Source organism: Heptranchias perlo, unplaced genomic scaffold (assembly GCF_035084215.1).
Source record: "Heptranchias perlo isolate sHepPer1 unplaced genomic scaffold, sHepPer1.hap1 HAP1_SCAFFOLD_251, whole genome shotgun sequence".
NCBI classification, from domain to species: Eukaryota; Metazoa; Chordata; class Chondrichthyes; order Hexanchiformes; family Hexanchidae; genus Heptranchias; species Heptranchias perlo.
The window spans coordinates 391,625-410,696 of NW_027139263.1; the positions used below are offsets into that span (position 1 = coordinate 391,625).

General features: G+C 48.3%; 1 protein-coding gene across 2 annotated transcripts in view; it reads right to left on the minus strand.

Moving 5' to 3' along the window:
- Nucleotides 1-19,072, minus strand: part of LOC137310393 (phosphorylase b kinase gamma catalytic chain, skeletal muscle/heart isoform-like) — a 171,295-nt gene that overhangs the window by 128,115 nt on the left and 24,108 nt on the right. For both annotated transcript variants that reach the window (XM_067978227.1, XM_067978226.1), the window contains exon 3: nucleotides 3,414-3,589. In XM_067978227.1, the coding sequence (XP_067834328.1) occupies nucleotides 3,414-3,589 (176 nt within the window). The remainder of the gene's footprint in view (nucleotides 1-3,413; nucleotides 3,590-19,072) is intronic.

Here is a 19,072-nt window from a genome sequence, read left to right on the forward strand (position 1 = left end):
TACAATAACAAACCCACAGCACAAATTCACCCAGCTACAAATTCTACATTCATCAAATGCCTTGTTGTTTCTGTATCCCCTTGCCTTTTTTAAGTTGCTGACATTCTGTTTCTCTGTAGCAAGCTTACCCTCCAATATCTCCTGTGTATTTGGTAACTTCATCATGATCTGGCCTTTGACTCATTCTTCTGCTGACTTGTTTCTAGGGTTAAATTATGAGGACAGGTTGCATAGACTGGGCTTGTATTCCCTCGAATATAGAAGAGGTGATCTAATCGAGGTGTTTAAGATGATTAAAGGATTTGATAGGGTGGATAGAGAGAAACTATTTCCTCTGGTGGTGGGGGGGCGGGGGAGTACAGAACAAGGAGGCATAACCTTAAAATTAGAGCTAGGCCGTTCCACAAAGGGGAGTGGAAATCTGGAACTCTCACACCCAAAAAAGCTGTAGAGTCTGGGGGTCAATTGAAAATTTCAAATTTAAATTGATAGATTTTTGTTGGGGAAAGGTATTAAAGCAGTTAAATGGAGTTAAAATCAGATCAGCCATGATCTAACTGAATGGTTGGAGGGGCTAAATGGCCTACTCCTATTCCTATGTTCTTGTTACCAATTGTCCTTCTCTCCTCCTCCCACACCCATTCCAGCCCTCTGATTCTCCCTTTTCTTGTTTCAGTCTCTGACTTAATTCCTATATATCAGCATGTCACTCTTTTTTTAATATCCATTTTTGGGATGTGGGCGTCGCTGGCAAACTGACATTTATTGCCCATCCCTAATTGCCCTCGAGAAGGTGGTGGTGAGCCGCATTCTTCTTGAACCGCTGCAGTCCATGTGGTGAAGGTTCTCCCACAGTGCCGTTAGGGAGGGAGTTCCAGGATTCTGACCCAGCAACGATGAAGGAACGGCCGATGCATGTCCAAGTCAGGATGGTGAATGACTCGGAGGTGGTGGTGATCCTATGCACCTACTGCCCTTGTCCTTCTAGGTGGTAGAGGTCGCGGGTTTGGGAGGTGCTGTCGAAGAAGCCTTGGCGAGTTGCTGCAGTGCATCCTGTGGATGGTACACACTGCAGCCACAGTGCGCCGGTGGTAAAGGGAGTGAATGTTTAGGGTGGTGGATGGGGTGCCAATCAAGCGGGCTGCTTTATCTTGGATGGTGTTGAGCTTCTTGAGTGTTGTTGGAGCTGCACTCATCCAAGCAAGTGGAGAGTATTCCATCACACTCCTGACTTGTGCCTTGTAGATGGTGGAGAAGCTTTGGGGAGTCAGGAGGTGAGTCACTCGCCGCAGAATACCCAGCCTCTGACCTGCTCTTGTAGCCACAGTATTTATATGGCTGGTCCAGTTAAGTTTCTGGTCAATGGTGACCCCCCAGGATGTTGATGGTGGGGAATTTGGCAATGGTAATGCCATTGAATGTCTTGTTGGAGATGGTCATTGTCTGGCACTAGTGTTACTTTCCACTTATCAGCCCAAGCCTGGATGTTGTCCAGGTCCTGCTGCATGCGGGCACAGACTGCTTCATTATCTGAATGGAACTGAACACTGTGCAATCATCAGCGAACATCCCCACTTCTGACCTTATGATGGAGGGAAGGTCATTGATGAAGCAGCTGAAGATGGTTGGGCCTCGGACACTGCCCTGAGGAACTCCTGCAGCAATGCCCTGGGGCTGAGATGATTGGCCTCCAACAACTACTACCATCTTCCTTTGTGCTTGGTATGACTCCAGCCACTGGAGAGTTTTCCCCCTGATCCCCACTGACCAGTTTTACTGGGGCTCCTTGATGCCACACTCGGTTGAATTCTGTCTTGATGCCAAGAGCAGTCTCTCTCATTAAACCTCTGAATTTAAGTGGTTCTGGTGGAGCCCAAGTTGAGCATCAATCAGCAGTTTATATTGGCAAGTTTTCAATCCAAAGGGACAATTCCTGAATCGAGAGGGTTTTGGAAGATCAAGAATAAAGCATCAGCAATTTCCTCACCTATTTCTTTTAATACCCTGGGGGTGGAAACCATCGGGTCCTGGAGATTTGTCTATCTTTAATTGCATTATTTTCCCCATTACCATTTTTTTGGACTTATATTAAATCTAGTAAGTGTCTCACCTCAATTTATTTTTATTTTTTCTTGTATCTCTGGTACTTTATCCTCTTTTCAGGTACATCTGGTGCTGCTCCCAGCATGCTCTTGTACACCCCTCGTTGAACCAGGGTTGGTCACTTGGCTTGATGGTGATGGAGGAGTGAGGAATATGCCGGGCCACGAGGTTACAGATTGTGCTGGAATACAATTCTGCTGCTGCTGATGGCCCACAGCGCCTCATGGATGCCCAGTTTTGAGCTGCTAGATCTGTTCTTAACCTATCCCACAGATATGGAGATGCCGGTGATGGACTGGGGTGGACAAATGTAAGGAATCTTACAACACCAGGTTATAGTCCAACAATTTTATTTTAAAATCACAAGCTTTCGGAGATTATCTCCAAAAGCTTGTGATTTTAAAATTAAATTGTTGGACTATAACCTGGTGTTGTAAGATTCCTTACATTTATCCCACAGAGTACAGTGGTGGTGTCACATGACATGATGGAGAGTGTCCTCAGTGCGAAGACGAGACTTCGTCTCCACAAAGACTGTGCGATGGTCACTCCTACCAATATTGTCATGGACAGATGCATCTGCAACAGGTAGATTGGTGAGGACGAGGTCAAGCACAGGAGGCAGCCATCGAGTCTGTGCCGGCTCTTTGAAAGAGCTATCCAATTAGTCCTGCTCTTTCCCCATATCCCTGTAAATCTTTTCCCTTCATGTAGATTATTTTCTCGTGTTGGTTCGCTCACCACCTGCCGCAAGCCCAGTCTGGCAGCTGTGTCCTTCAGGACTCGGCCAGCTCGGTCAGTGGTGGTACCACTGAGCCACTCTTGGTGATGGACATTGAAGTCCCCCACCCAGAGTACATTCTGTGCCCTTGCTACCCTCAGTACTTCCTCCAAGTGGTGTTCAACATGGAAGAGGACTGATTCATCAGCTGAAATAGGACGGTAGATGGTAATCAGCAGGAGGTTTCTTTGCCCATGTTTGACCTGAAGCCATGAGATTTCATGGGGTCCCTGCCCCCCGACTGTATTCCATTGTGCCCCACCTCTGGGACAGGACATACCCAGGGATGGTGATGGAGGAGTCTAGGACGTTGGCTGATAGATATGATTCTGTGAGTATGTGTATGTTAAGCTGTTGATTGACCAGTCTGTGGGACAGCTCTCCCAACTTTGCCACCAGTCCCTAGATGTTAGTGAGGAGGCAAATATTAGCAACTCTCTCTGCCTATAACCAAGGCCACGACTCCTTAGTTTGATTTCTGCTCTATTTTGTTTCACTTTCTTATTTAGCCTGGATGAGCTTTACTCACTTATATGTGGGTGTCCCGAGACTGCCTTAAGGATGCTGATTTCCTGGGTTGTGGACGTGGAAATCTCTTCCAGCTCCTCTGGAGTCAGATGCTCAGATGTGATGTCAATAATCTTCACAGCATATTCTCTGTCTGTCTTCCTCTCAATGCAACGCCTGACAACACTGCTTACACCTCTGGTAGCAGAGAAAAAAGTAGAAATAAACAAACTCCAACTGGACACATCCAAGGATTTTAAACTCCACAGACTGATCTCGAGAATCGTAATTGTCCAAATCTATAAATGGAATCAGTCTAGCATCGCGTAATAGTGAACAGCAGCTTCTGTGCTGTTACAAATCACCTCTCACTTTTGACAGTTTGAATAGAGGAAATGGAAATGTGGCCCTGTTTAAAGGTTCTGAAGACACCTGCCTCCCAATGGGAGTAAACATAGAAACATAGAAAATAGGAGCAGGAGTAGGCCATTCGGCCCTTCGAGCCTGCTCTGCCATTCAATATGATCATGGCTGATCCTCTATCTCAATACCATATTTCCGCTCTCTCCCCATACCCCTTGGTGCTTTTGTGTCTAGAAATCTATCTAGCTCCTTCTTAAATATATTCAGTGACTTGGCCTCCACAGCCTTCTGTGGTAGAGAATTCCACAGGTTCACCACCCTCTGAGTGAAGAAATTTCTCCTCATCTCAGTCCTAAATGTCCTACCCCGTATCCTGAGACTGTGACCCCTCGTTCTGGACCTCCCAGCCAGGGGAAACATCCTCCCTGCATCCAGTCTGTCTAGCCCTGTCAGAATTTTATATGTTTCAATGAGATCCCCTCTCATTCTTCTAAACTCGAGTGAATACAGGCCGAGTCGACCCAATCTCTCCTCATACGACAGTCCTGCCATCCCAGGAATCAGTCTGGTGAACCTTTACTGCATTCCCTCTATGGCAAGTATATGCTTTCTTAGGTAAGGAGACCAAAACTGCACACAATACTCCAGGTGTGGTCTCACCAAGGCCCTGTATAACTGCGGTAAGACATCCTTGCTCCTGTATTCAAATTCTCTTGCAATGAAGGCCAACAAAGCATTTGCCTTCCTAACTGCTTGCTACACCTGCACGTTTGCTTTCAGTGACTGGTGTACAAGGACACCCAGGTCCCTTTGTACAACAACATTTCCCAATCTATCACCATTTAAATAATACTCTGCCTTTCCTTCCAAAGTGGATAACTTCACATTTATCCACATTATACTGCATCTGCCATGTATTTGCCCACTCACTCAACTTGTCTAAATCGCCTTGAAGCCTCTTTGCATCCTCCTCACAACTCACGATCCCATCTAGTTTTGTGTCATCAGCAAACTTGGAGATATTACATTTGGTTCCATCATCCAAATCATTGATATGTATTGTGAATAGCTGGGGCCCAAGCACTGAGTAGTTTCAAATGTTTTAGTCTTTACAAACAATAAAGATTTTACAAAGATTTTGCTCTCTGGATTTTTGTGCGTCCTCTTCACACTTCCAGGACTCAAGCTACAGGAGTTTCATGGCTCACAAACCACCCTTTCTAACAGTTCGAGCCCACCATCACACTCTTGCCACAGGAATACCCGGGGAACCACCGGGGTGGGCACCTGGATGATTTTTCTCCTCCCTGCATTGGGGCACAGAGGCTAATAATAACGCCCATGGCCATCCTGGTTCAGATCATATACCTTATCACAAGCTGTAAATTCCTAACTTGAATGGCTCATTACTACACCAGGAATGGCTCTGATTATCACTGAGCCATTGAGGGAGCTGGACAGGAGAAAATCTCCGAGTAACAGTATGAATAGGAGACGTTGGGGGGAATTATGGATGCGTTGATCAGGAAAGGCTAGAGATGAGGAGCACAAACCTGGAAAATTCACCCTATTATTTATTGCAAATTGGAAGCTTTTTGCTTCATGAATCACTTTAATTCCATGATTTTCCAGTTTAAAAAAAGGTAAATTCTATCCCCCGACAAATTGCTGAATGGGCAGAAAATCACCATCAACACTCCCAGAGTTCACCAGGAGCACAGAAAAATCATAACACCTCCCCCCAAGGTTACTGATGCCGCCCACAAAGGCTAGCAATGCCCCCCACAAACACCCCCCCTTATAGCTACTGATGCCCCCCACCCCCCACCCAATGGCTACCGATGCCCCCCCTCCCCCCAAACTTCCCCCATGGCTACCGATGACCTCCCTCCCCCTAAACTCCCCCCCATGGCTACCGATCCACCCTCCCCCCTCGATTCTCCCTTCCCCTCGAACTCTCCCTTCCCCCCTGAACCCCCCGGCAACTGATCCCCTCTTCTCCCGCCCCCAGCTACCGATCCCCCCTCCCCTCTGATCGCCCCCAGCTACCGATCCCCCCTCCCCTCTGATCGCCCCCAGCTACCGATCCCCCCTCCCCTCTGATCGCCCCCGGCTACCGATCCCCCCTCCCCTCTGATCGCCCCCGGCTACCGATCCCCTCTCCCCTCTGATCGCCCCCAGCTACCGATCCCCCCTCCCCTCTGATCGCCCCCAGCTACCGATCCCCCCTCCCCTCTGATCGCCCCCAGCTACCGATCCCCCCTCCCCTCTGATCGCCCCCAGCTACCGATCCCCCCTCCCCTCTGATCGCCCCCGGCTACCGATCCCCCTTCCCCTCTGATCGCCCCCGGCTACCGATCCCCCCTCCCCTCTGATCGCCCCCGGCTACCGATTCCCCCTCCCCTCTGATCGCCCCCGGCTACCGATCCCCCCGAGCTATCGATTCCCACCCCCCACTCCCCCGGCCACAGTTTGAGGGGGGCGGGGGGGGGGGAAGGAATCATAGAATCCTACACCAGAGAAGGAGATCATTCGGCCCGTCGTGCCCCTGCTGGCGCTTAGAACGTGCTGTCCAATTTCGTCCCACACCCCGGCTTTTTCCCCATAACCCTGCAAATTTCTCCTCTTCGAGTACATGTCCAGTTGCTTTTTGAAAGTTCTATGGAATTTGATTCCACCACCCTTTCAGGTGGTGCGATCCAGATCTTAACAACCCTCCGTGAAAAACGTCTCCTCACTTCCCCTCTAGTTCTTTTGCCAATTATTTTAAATCTATGACCTCTGGTTACCGACCCACTTACCAGAGAAGCCCTTCATGGTCTATCAGAATCCCTCATAATTTGGAATACCTATATCAGGGTCTCCCCTTAACCTTCTCTACTTTAAGCAGAATCCCAGCTTCTCTTGTCTATCCACATAACTGAAGTCCCTCACCCCTGGAACCATTCTAGTAAATCTTTTCTGCACCCTCTCCAAGGCCGTGAAATCCTTCCTAAAATGTGATGCGCAGAATTGTACACAATACTCCAGCTGAGGTCTATCCAGTGATTTGTAAAGGTTTAGCATAACTTCCTTGTTTTTTTATTTAATGCCCCTATTTATAAAGCCAAGTATCCCATACACTTTCTTAACCATCTTATTAACTTGCCCTGCCATCTTCAAAGATTTGTGAATATGCCCCCCCAGGTCCCTCTGCTCTTGTGCCCTCCTCAAAATAGCACCATTTAGATTACATTGCCTCTCCATGTTGTTCCTCCCAAAATGCATCACTACACACTTATCCACATTAAATTGTATCTGCCATGTGTCTGCCCATTTCACCAGTCTATGTCTTCCTGAAGTCTGCTACTATCCTCCTCACTATTTACTACATTGCCAAGTTTTGTATCATCCACAAACTTCGAAATTGCACTCCCTATACCCAAGTCCAGGTCATTTATATATAACAAGTAAAGCAATGGTCCAAATACTGATCCCTGGGGGACCCCACTGCATAATTCTCTCCAGTCAGAAAAACATCCCGTCACCACTCTCCGCCTCCTATCCCTTAGCCAATTACATATCCAACTTACCACCGTCCCTTTAATTCCATGTTCTTCTATTTTCCGAATAAGCCTTTATTAAATGCCTTTTGAAAGTCCATATATACATCTACTGCACTACCTTCATCAACCCACTCTGTTACTTCATCAAATAACTCAATCAGGTTAGTCAGACACAATTTGCCTTTAACAAATCCGTGCTGGCTGTCCCTTATTAACCCATGGTTCTCCAAGTGAGATTTAATCATTAATAAACTAACATTAGACTAATTGGTCTTTGTTACTCGGTTCATCTCTCTCCCCTTTTTATATCCTTTTTTAATTCAGTACCTGACATTTGTCAGAAACCTCCTTTTCCTGTTTTATTTTAACCTCTATTTCTTTTCCCATCCAGGGAACTCTAGCTTTGGATGTCCCGTCTTTCCTCCTTGGTTTGTACCCGGACTATCTCCACCTTGAAGGCCTCCCATTGCTCATTTACTGTTTTCCCGGCCAATCTTTGTTCCCAGTCCACCTGTGCTCGATCCCTTCTCAATTCACTGAAATTGCCTCTCTTCAGCTGGGTATTTTCACCGTTGATTTTTCTTTGTTCCTTTCCTATTTTAAATCTAATTATATTATGATCACTATTACCTAGATGTTCTCCCACTGAAACACACTCCACTTGCCTTACTTCATTCCCCAGAACTAGATCCAGCACTGCTTCCTCCCTCGTTGGGCTAGAAACATACTGATTAAAAAAGTTCTCCTGTACACATTTTAGGAATTCTTCACCTTCCTTACCCTTTACACTGTTTTTATCCCCAGTCTATATTCGGGTAATTGAAGTCCCTGACTATTACTGCTGTATTATTTTTACATTTCTCTGTAATTTGTCTCTAGATTTGCTCCTCTATGTCCTTCTCACTATTTGGGGGTCTATAATAAACACCCAGCAATGTAACAGCTCCTTTTCTGTTCCTCAAATCTAAACAAATAGTTTCAGACTTGGAACCCTCCACTATATTGTCCCTCTGTAGAACTGTAATCTTATCCTTGATCAATACTGTCACCGCACCCCCCCACCCCACCGCCTGCCTCCCCACTTCCTGTCTTTTTTCCTTCCCTGTCCCTCCTGAATACACTGTGGCCAGGAATGTTTAGTTCCCATTCCTGCCCATGTTTAAACCAGGTCTCCGTTATAGCCACTATATCATAACCCCATGTGGCAACTTGCGCCTTTAGCTCGACAAACCTTATTTGGAACTCCTTGTATGAACACTCATGCACTCCCTCACCATCTTGTCTGCTTTGCTTTTCTCTTCCATCTAATTCCTGCTCTTTCTATACTATTCTTTGTTCTGTTGCTGTTTGTCCCTGCTTGTTTTCTCTGCACCTTGTCTCTCCTCTCTGCTGCGTCCTGGTTCCCCATACCCAGCCAAATTAGTTTAAACCCTCCCCAACAACACTAGTTAAGCTCCCCGCGAGGACATTGGTCCCAGCCTTGTTCATGTACAACCCGTCCATCTTGTACAGGTTCCTCTTGCCCCAGAACTGGTCCCATTGCCCAGGAATCTGAAGCCCTCCCTCTTGCACCATTTCTCCAGCCATGCCTTAACTTGCACTATCTCCCTGCTGCTGTACTCACCAACATGTGACATTGGGAGTAATCCAGAGATTACCACTTTTCCCGAGCTCCTGAAACTCTGCCTGTAGGACCTCAACCCTTCTACCTATATCATTGGTTCCCACATGGACAACTTTTGTCAACTCCCCTTCCTCTCGCAAAATGTCCTGCACCCAGTGACATCCTTCCTTCCAGGGAGGCAACACACCATTTGGGACGCACGTCTGTGATTGCAGAAACTCCTGTTCAGAGTACTGCCCACAGTCTGCCTGAGGAGGGGAGGAGGTGTACTGCCCACAGTCTGTCTGAGGAGGGGAGGAGGTGTACTGCCCACAGTCTGTCTGAGGAGGGGAGGAGGTGTACTGCCCACAGTCTGTCTGTCTGAGGAGGGGAGGAGGTGTACTGCCCACAGTCTGCCTGAGGAGGGGAGGAGGTGTACTGCCCACAGTCTGTCTGTCTGAGGAGGGGAGGAGGTGTACTGCCCACAGTCTGCCTGAGGAGGGGAGGAGGTGTACTGCCCACAGTCTGCCTGAGGAGGGGAGGAGGTGTACTGCCCACAGTCTGCCTGAGGAGGGGAGGAGGTGTACTGCCCACAGTCTGTCTGAGGAGGGGAGGAGGTGTACTGCCCACAGTCTGTCTGAGGAGGGGAGGAGGTGTACTGCCCACAGACTGTCTGAGGAGGGGAGGAGGTGTACTGCCCACAGTCTGTCTGAGGAGGGGAGGAGGTGTACTGCCCACAGTCTGTTTAAGGAGGAGAGGAGGTGTACTGCCCACAGTCTGTGAGGAGGGGAGGAGGTGTACTGCCCACAGTCTGTGAGGAGGGGAGGAGGTGTACTGCCCTCTGTCTGTCTGAGGAGGGGAGGAGGTGTACTGCCCTCTGTCTGTCTGAGGAGGGGAGGAGGTGTACTGCCCACAGTCTGTCTGTCTGAGGAGGGGAGGAGGTGTACTGCCCACAGTCTGTCTGTCTGAGGAGGGGAGGAGGTGTACTGCCCACAGTCTGTCTGTCTGAGGAGGGGAGGAGGTGTACTGCCCACAGTCTGTCTGTCTGAGGAGGGGAGGAGGTGTACTGCCCACTGTCTGTCTGTCTGAGGAGGGGAGGAGGTGTACTGCCCACAGTCTGTCTGTCTGAGGAGGGGAGGAGGTGTACTGCCCACAGTCTGTCTGTCTGAGGAGGGGAGGAGGTGTACTGCCCACAGTCTGTGAGGAGGGGAGGGGGTGTACTGCCCACAGTCTGTCTGTCTGAGGAGGGGAGGGGGTGTACTGCCCATAGTCTGTCTGTCTCAAGGGGGGAGGAGGTGTACTGCCCACAGTCTGTTAGGAGGGGAGGAGGCGTACTGCCCACAGTCTGTGAGGCGGGGAGGAGGCGTACTGCCCACAGTCTGTGAGGAGGGGAGGAGGTGTACTGCCCACAGTCTGTGAGGAGGGGAGGAGGTGTACTGCCCACAGTCTCTGAGGAGGGGAGGAGGTGTACTGCCCTCTGTCTGTCTGTCTGAGGAGGGGAGGAAGTGTACTGCCCACAGTCTGTCTGAGGAGGGGAGGAGTGTACTGCCCACTGTCTGTCTGAGGAGGGGAGGAGTGTACTGCCCACAGTCTGTCTGAGGAGGGGAGGAGTGTACTGCCCACAGTCTGTCTGTCTGAGGAGGGGAGGAGGTGTACTGCCCACAGTCTGTCTGTCTGAGGAGGGGAGGAGGTGTACTGCCCACAGTCTGTTTGAGGGTGGGGAGGTGTGCGGCCCAGAGTGTCTGAGGGGGAGGAATTCCTGAAATATGTGCAAGAGAACTTTCTGGAACAATGTGTTTCCAGCCCAATGAGTAAGGAAGCAGTGCTGGGTCTAGTTCTGGGGAATGAAGTGTAGCATGTTTCAATAGGGGAGCATTTGGGGAACAGTGATCATAATATCATTGGTTTAGAATAGTTATGGAAAATGACAAGGAACAATCATGCATAAAAATACTTAACCAGAGGAGGGCTAATTTCAGTGAGTTAAAAAGGGATCTTGCCCAGGTGGATTGGAATCAAAAATTGGTGGTAAAACAGTGATTGAACAATGGGAGACCCTCAAGGAGGAGATGGTTTGGGTACAGAGTAGACACATTACCATGAGGGGGAAAGGAAGGGCATCCAAAGCTAGAGCTCCCTGGATGATTAAAGATATAGAGGTTAAAATGAAACAGAAAAAGGGGGTTTATGACAAATGTAAAGTTCATAATACTGTAGAGAATCAGGCTGAATACAGAAAGTACAGAGGAGATCTAAAAAAGGGAATAAGAGGGGCAAAGAGAATAGATTAGCGGCTAACATAAAAGGAAACTCAAAAGTCTTTTATAAACATATAAATAGTAAAAGGGCAGTCAAAGGAAGGGTGGGACTGATTAGGGTCAAAAAAGGAGATCTTCTTGTGGAGGCAGAGGGTATGACTGCGTCTATATCAATGACTTGGATGAAGGGACCGAATGTATGGTTGCTAAATTTGCTGATGATACAAGGGTAGGTAGGAAAGTAAGTTGTGAAGAGGACATAAGGAGTCTGCAAAGGGATATAGATAGGTTAAGTGAGTGGGCAAAAATTTGGCAGATGGAGTATAATGTGGGAAAATGTGAACTTATTCACTTTGGCAGGAGGAATAGAAAAGCAGTATATTGTTTAAATGGAGAGAGATTGCAGAACTCTGAGGTACAGAGGGATCTGGGTGTCCTAGTACATGAATCACAAAATGTTAGTATTCAGGTAAAAGCAAGTGATTAGGAAGGCAAATGGAATGTTGTCATTTATTGCAAGGGGAATGGAATATAAAAGTAGAGATGTTTTGCTACAGTTGTACAGGGCATTGGTGAGACCACATCTAGAATACTGTGTGCAGTTTTGGTCTCCTTATTTAAGAAAGGACATAATTGCTTTAGAGGCGGTTCAGAGAAGGTTTACTCGACTGATTCCTGGGATGAGGGGGTTATTTTATGAGGAAAGGTTGGACAAGTTGGGCCTGTATACACTGGAGTTTAGAAGAATGAGAGGTGATCTTATTGAAACATATAAGATCCTGAGGGGACTTGAAGGGGTAAATGCTGAGAGGATGTTTCCCCTTGTGGGAGAGACTAGAACTGGGGGCCACAGTTTAAAAATAACGGGTCTCCCATTTAAGACAGAGATGAGGAGAAATTTTTTCTCTCAGAGGGTGATGAGTCTGTGGAACTCCCTTCCCCAGAGGGCGGTGGAGGCAGGGTCATTGAATATTTTTAAGGCTGAGTTAGATAGATTCCTGATTAACAAGGAGTCAAAGGTTAGAGTAGGTAGACGGGAAAGTAGGGTTGAGGTCACAATCAGATCAGCCATGATCTTATCAAATGGCAGAGCAGGCTCGAGGGGCCGAATGGCCTACTCCTGCTCTTAATTCATATGTTCGTATTTAATGAATACTTCCTATCAGTCTTCACTAGAGAAGAGGATGTTGCCACTGTAGCAGTAAAGAAGGAGGTAGGAGCGATATTGGACAGGATAAAAATAAATAAAGAGGAGGGGCTTAAAAGATTGGCAGTACTCAAAGTAGAAAAGTCGCCCGGTCCGGATGGGATGCATCCTCGGTTACTGAGGGAAGTAAAGGTGGAAATTGCGGAGACTTTGGCCACAATCTTCCAATCCTCCTTAGAGATCGGGGCGGTGCCAGAGGACTGGAGGATTACAAATGTTCCAGCCCTGTTCAAAAAAGGGGAGAGGGATAAACCCGGCAATTACAGGCCAGTCAGGCTAACGTCGGTGGTGGGGAAACTTTGAGACAATAATCCAGGACAAAATTAACTGACACTTGGAAATGTATGGGCTGATAAGTGGAAGTCAGCATAGATTTGTTAAAGGAAAATCTCGTTTGACTAACTTGATTTGAGCTCTTTGATGAAGTAACGGAGAGGGTTGATGAGGGTAGTGCGGTTGATGTTGTGTATATGGACTTTCAAAAGGCATTTGATAAAGTGCCACATAATAGACTTGTTAGCAAAATTAAAGCCCATGGGATTAAAGGGACAGTGGCAGCATGGATAGAAAATTAGCTAAAGGACAGAAAGCAGAGAGTAGTGGTGAACGGTTGTTTTTCAGACTGGAGGGAAGTATACAGTGGTGTCCCCCAGGGGTCAGTATTAGGACCACTGTTCTTTTTGATATATATTAATGACCTGGACTTCGGTATAGAGGCTATTATTTCAAAGTTTGCAGGTGACATGAAACTCGGGAATGTAGTAAACAATGTGGAGGATAGTAACAGACTTCAGGATGACAGAGACAGACTGGTAAAATGGGCAGACACGTGGCAGATGAAATTTTACGCAGAGGAGTGTGAAGTGATACATTTTAGTAGGAAGAATGAGGAGAGGCAATATAAACTAAATGGTACAATTTTAAAGGTGATGCAGGAACAGAGAGACCTGGGGGTGTATGTACATAAATCTTTGAAGGTGGCAAGACAAGTTAAAAAAGCATAAGGCATCCTTGGCTTTATTAATAGAGGCATAGAGCACAAAAGCAAGGACATTATGCTAAACACTCGCTATAAAACGTTTGTTACATATGGAAACATAGAAAATAGATTCAAAATGATCATGGCTGATCATCTAACTCAGTACCCTGTTCCTGCTTTTTCCCCATATCCCTTGATACCTTTACCATTAAGAAATATACCTATCTCCTTCTTGAATATATTTAATGACTTGGCCTCCACCGCCTTCTGTGGTAGAGAATTCCACAGGTTCACCACCCTCTGAGTGAAGACATTTCTCCTCATCTTGGTTCTAAATGGCCTACCCCGTATCCTGAGACTGTGACCCCTGGTTCTGGACTTCCCAGCCATCGGGAACATCCTCCCTGCATCTAGTCTGTCTAGTCCTGTTAGAATTTTATATGTTTCGATGAGATCACCTCTCACTCTTCTAAATTCGAGTGAATATAGACCTAGTCGACCCAATCTCTCCTCATACGTCAGTCCTGCCATCCCAGGAATCAGTCTGGTAAACCTTTGTTGCACTCCCTCCATGGCAAGGACATCCTTCCTCAGATAAGGAGACCAAAACTGCACACAATACTCCAGATGTGGTCTCACCAAGGCCCTTGGTTAGGTCTCAGCTGGAGTATTGTGTTCAATTAGGGTACTGCACTTTAGGAAGGATGTCAAAGCCTCAGAAAGGGTGCAGAAGAGATTTACTCGAATGCTGCCAGGGACGAGGGAGTTCAGTTATGTGGATAGGCTGGAGAAGCTGGGGATGTTCTCCTTAGAGCCAAGAAGGTTAAGAAGGGATTTGATAGAGGTGTTCAAAATCATTAACTGTTTTGATAGAGTAAATAAGGAGAAACTGTTTTCAGCGGCAAAGGGGTCGGTGACCAGAGGACACAGATTTAAGGTGATCGGCAAAAGAGCCAGAGGCGACATGAGGAAACATTATTTTACGCAGAGAGTTGTTATGATCTGGAATGCGCTGCCTGAAAGGGCGGTGGAAACAGATTCAATAAGAACTTTCAAAAGAGCATGATAAATACTTGAAGGGAAAACATTTACAGGGCTATGGGGAAAGAGCAGGAGAATGGGACTAATTGGTTAGCTCTTTCAAAGAGCCGGCACAGGCACAATGGGCTGAATGGCCTTCTTTTGTGCTGTAACATACTATGATACTGGCGGCGGGGAGGCGGGCGGGAGGCAGGGAGGCGTACTGCCCACAGTCTGTCTGAAGAGGGGAGGCGTACTGCCCACAGTCTGTCTGAAGGGGGGAGGCGTACTGCCCACAGTCTGTCTGAAGGGGGGAGGAGGCGTACTGCCCACAGTCTGTCTGAAGGGGGGAGGCGTACTGCCCACAGTCTGTCTGAAGGGGGGAGGCGTACTGCCCACAGTCTGTCTGAAGGGGGGAGGCGTACTGCCCACAGTCTGTCTGAAGGGGGGAGGAGGCGTACTGCCCACAGTCTGTCTGAAGGGGGGAGGCGTACTGCCCACAGTCTGTCTGAAGGGGGGAGGCGTACTGCCCACAGTCTGTCTGAAGGGGGGAGGCGTACTGCCCACAGTCTGTCTGAAGGGGGGAGGCGTACTGCCCACAGTCTGTCTGAAGGGGGGAGGCGTACTGCCCACAGTCTGTCTGAAGGGGGGAGGCGTACTGCCCACAGTCTGTCTGAAGGGGGGAGGTGTACAGCCCACAGTCTGATTGAGAGAGGAGGCGTACTGCCCACAGTCAGTCTGAAGGGGGGAGGCGTACTGCCCACAGTCTGTCTGAAGGGGGGAGGTGTACAGCCCACAGTCTGATTGAGAGAGGAGGCATACTGCCCACAGTCTGTCTGAAGGGGGGAGGCGTACTGCCCACAGTTTGTCTGAAGGGGGAAGGCGTACTGCCCACAGTCTGATTGAGAGAGGAGTCATACTGCCCACCGTCTGTCTGAAGGAGGGAGGTGCACTGCCCACAGTCTGTCTGAAGGGGGGAGGTGCACTGCCCACAGTCTGTCTGAAGGGGGGAGGTGCACTGCCCACAGTCTGTCTGAAGGGGGGAGGTGCACTGCCCACAGTCTATGAGCTCCTGGGCTGGCTGCTCCCTGGGGAGCTCCTTGCTCTGTAACTCTATCCTTGGCCATCCGTTGCCATCCTTTGCCCTTTCTCCCCAATCTCCTCTCTTCCACTGTTTAAGTTCTCCTGGCTCTAAAAGTGGGTGCATTTTAGCCCTAACTACAAGTTCAAGTTGCAAGTTTAAAGTTACCTCGGCCCAATGCCCATTTCTCCACCATGCCTGCTCTTTGTTTTCATCAGTAAGCACTGCATCTTTGCTCAAATTTGGCTTCCAAATTCCTGGACTTCTCTGCCGTCAAGACTAAGCCAAGTTTCTCACTGAGATATCTTCACTGCTTTCCTCCCTCAGCCTCTACACCGAGCGACTTCCCATCCTTGGTAATTTCAACCTCCATCTCAGCTCATCATGTCCTCTCCCCTCTGAGTTCACTGCCCTCCTATCCTCCCTTAACCTCACCCTCCATATAAACTCCCCTAACCATATTCACAGCCACCCCCTCGACCTTGCCATCTCGTGTGGCCTCTCTACTCCCATCGTGTCAATCACGGATAAGGCTGAATCTGATCACTTCCTTGCATCCCTCGCCACAGACATCCCCCTTCGCCCTCCCAACTCCACATCCTTCTGTATTCGCCCCTGGAAAAAACTGTCCTCCAAGTCACTTAAAACAGCACTTTCAAATTCCCAACTTTGGCCCTCCATTCACCATGACATTTATGCAGAACCCATCTGCTCAATCACACCTTCACCTCCACCTTTGATGCCCTTGTCCCCATTTAAACCATTACTCTCTCTCACCCTGGTCATTCCCCTGGTACGGCCCTCATCTCCGCTCCTTAAGTCCGAGGGACGCAGTCTTGAACGTTTATGGCTGACAGTTGGTTTAGTCATTCATCGCCAGATCTGGCTGGACCACATAAAGCACTATCGGGTCCTGCCCCTCTGCCAAAACTGCTCACTATTCCAGGATCATCCTGGAATGCAAAGATAACCCCCTGACTTCTCTTCTCCACTACACCCCGTCTTTCTAAACCCCTCTCCCCTGCCCCCTCCACCCTCACCAACAAGTGCAAGGAGCTCATGGACTTCTTTGTCACTAAGACTGAGACCATCCGTTCAGTTGTCTCTGCACTCCCTTCTCCCAGCCCACCAAACCAGATTTCCCTCAATTTCCACCCCCCCCTAGCCCTGAACTCGCATCTTTCTCTAGTTTCTCTCCTATCTCCCCTCATGCCCCAACATATAAGATTATGAAGGGGCTTGACAGAGTAGATGCTAAGAGGTTGTTTCCCATAGCTGGAGAGTCTAGAACTGGAGGGCATAGTCACAGGATAAGGGGTCGGCCATTTAAGACTGAGATGAGGAGGAATTTCTTCATTCAGAGGGTTGTGAATCTTTGGAATTCTCTACCCCAGAGGGCTGTGGATGCTGAGTCATTGAATATATTCAAGGCTGAGATCGAGAGATTTTTGGACTCTAGAGGAATCAAGGGATATGGGGATCGGGCAGGAAAGCGGAATTGAGGTCGAAGATCAGCCATGATCTGACTGAATGGCGGAGCAGGCTCAAGGGGCCGTATAGCCGACTCCTGCTCCGATTTCTTATGTCCTCTACGAGCTCATCTTATCCATGACACCCATCTCCTGCTCCCTCAACTCTATTCCCACCAAACTGCTGACCTCCCAACATCCCTTCCTGACCCTCATGGTAGCTGATATTGTTCCCTCTCCACTGGAACTATTCCCTTCCCCTACAAATCTGCTGTTATCACCCCCTCCTCAAAAAACTCACCCTTGACCCCTCTGTCCTTATAAACTACCACCCCATCTCCAACCTCCCTTTCCTATCTAAAGTCCTTGAATGTGTTGTCACCTCCCAAATCCATGTCCATCTTTCCCGCAATTCCATGTTTGAATCCCTCCAATCAGGTTTTCACCCCTGCCACAGTACTGAAACGACTCTTATCAAAGTCACAAATGACATCCTATGTGACTGTGACCGTGGTAAACTATCCCTCCTCATCCTTCTCCACCTGTCTGCAGCCTTTGACACAGTTGACCACTGGGTGGGACTGCCCTCAATTGGTTCCATTCTTATGGATAAATGTGAAGTTATCCACTTCAGAAGGAAAAACAGAAAGGCAGAGTATTATTTAAATGGTGACAGATTGGGAAATGTTGATGTACAAAGGGACCTGGGTGTCCTTGTACACCAGTCACTGAAAGCAAACATGCAGGTGTAGCAAGCAGTTAGGAAGGCAAATGTTGGCCTTCATTGCAAGAGGATTTGAATACAGGAGCAAAGATGTCTTACTGCAGTTATACAGGGCCTTGGTGAGACCACACCTGGAGTATTGTGTGCAGTTTTGGTCTCCTTACCTAAGAAAGGATATACTTGCCATAGAGGGAGTGCAGCGAAGGTTCACCAGACTGATTCCTGGGATGGCAGGATTGTCGTACGAGGAGAGATTGGGTCGAGTTTAGAAGAATGAGAGGGGATCTCATTGAAACATATAAAATTCTGACAGGGCTAGACAGACTGGATGCAGGGAGGATGTTTCCCCTGGCTGGGGGGTCCAGAACGAGGGGTCACAGTCTCAGGATACGAGGTAGGACATTTAGGACTGAGATGAGGAGAAATTTCTTCACTCAGAGGGTGGTGAACCTGTGGAATTCTCTACAACAGGAGGCAGTGGAGGCCAAGTCACTGAATATATTTAAGAAGGAGCCAGATAGATTTCTAGACACAAAAGACATCAAGGGATGTGGGGAGAGAGCGGGAATATGGTATTGAGATAGAGGATCAGCCATGATGATATTGAATGGTGGAGCAGGCTCGAAGGGCCGAATGGCCTACTCCTACTCTTATTTTCTATGTTTCTATTTATCCAGTCACAGCCAGAGAATCTCCTGCAATGGCTTCTCTTCCCACTCCCACATTGTTACCTCTGGAGTCCCCCAAGGATCTATTCTTGGCCCCCTCCTATTTCTCATCTACATGCTGAAACCAAAAATATGCTACATCCAAAAACACGTCAGATTCCACATGTACGCTGATGACACCCAGCTCTACGTTACCACCACACCCCTTGACCCCTCCACTGTCTCTCATTTGTCACACTGCTTATCTGACATCCAGTACTGAATGAGCAAAAATTTCCTCCAACTAAATATTGTTTAACATCCAACTCCATCCCTCACCCTGACCACTGTCTGAGGCTGAACCAGACCATTCGCAACCTCAGTGTCCTATATGACCCTTTAATGAGTTTCCGACTCGTATGCGCTCCATCACCAAGACCACCTACTTCCACCTCCGTAACATTGCCTGTCTCCGCCCCTGCCTCAGCTCATCTGTTGCTGAAGGCCTCATCCATGCCTTTGTTACCTCCAGACTGGACTATTCCAATGCTCTCCTGGCCACCCACCCATCTTCCACCCTCCATAAACTTGAGCCCATCCCAAATTCTGCTGCCTGTATCCTAACTCACACAAAGTCCCGTTCTCCCATCACCCCCTGTGCTCACTGACCTACATTGGCTCCCAGTCCGGCAACACCTCGATTTTCAAATTCTCATCATTCTTTTCAAATCCCTCCATGGCCTCGCCCCCTCCCTATCTCTGTAACCTCCTCCAGCCCTACAACC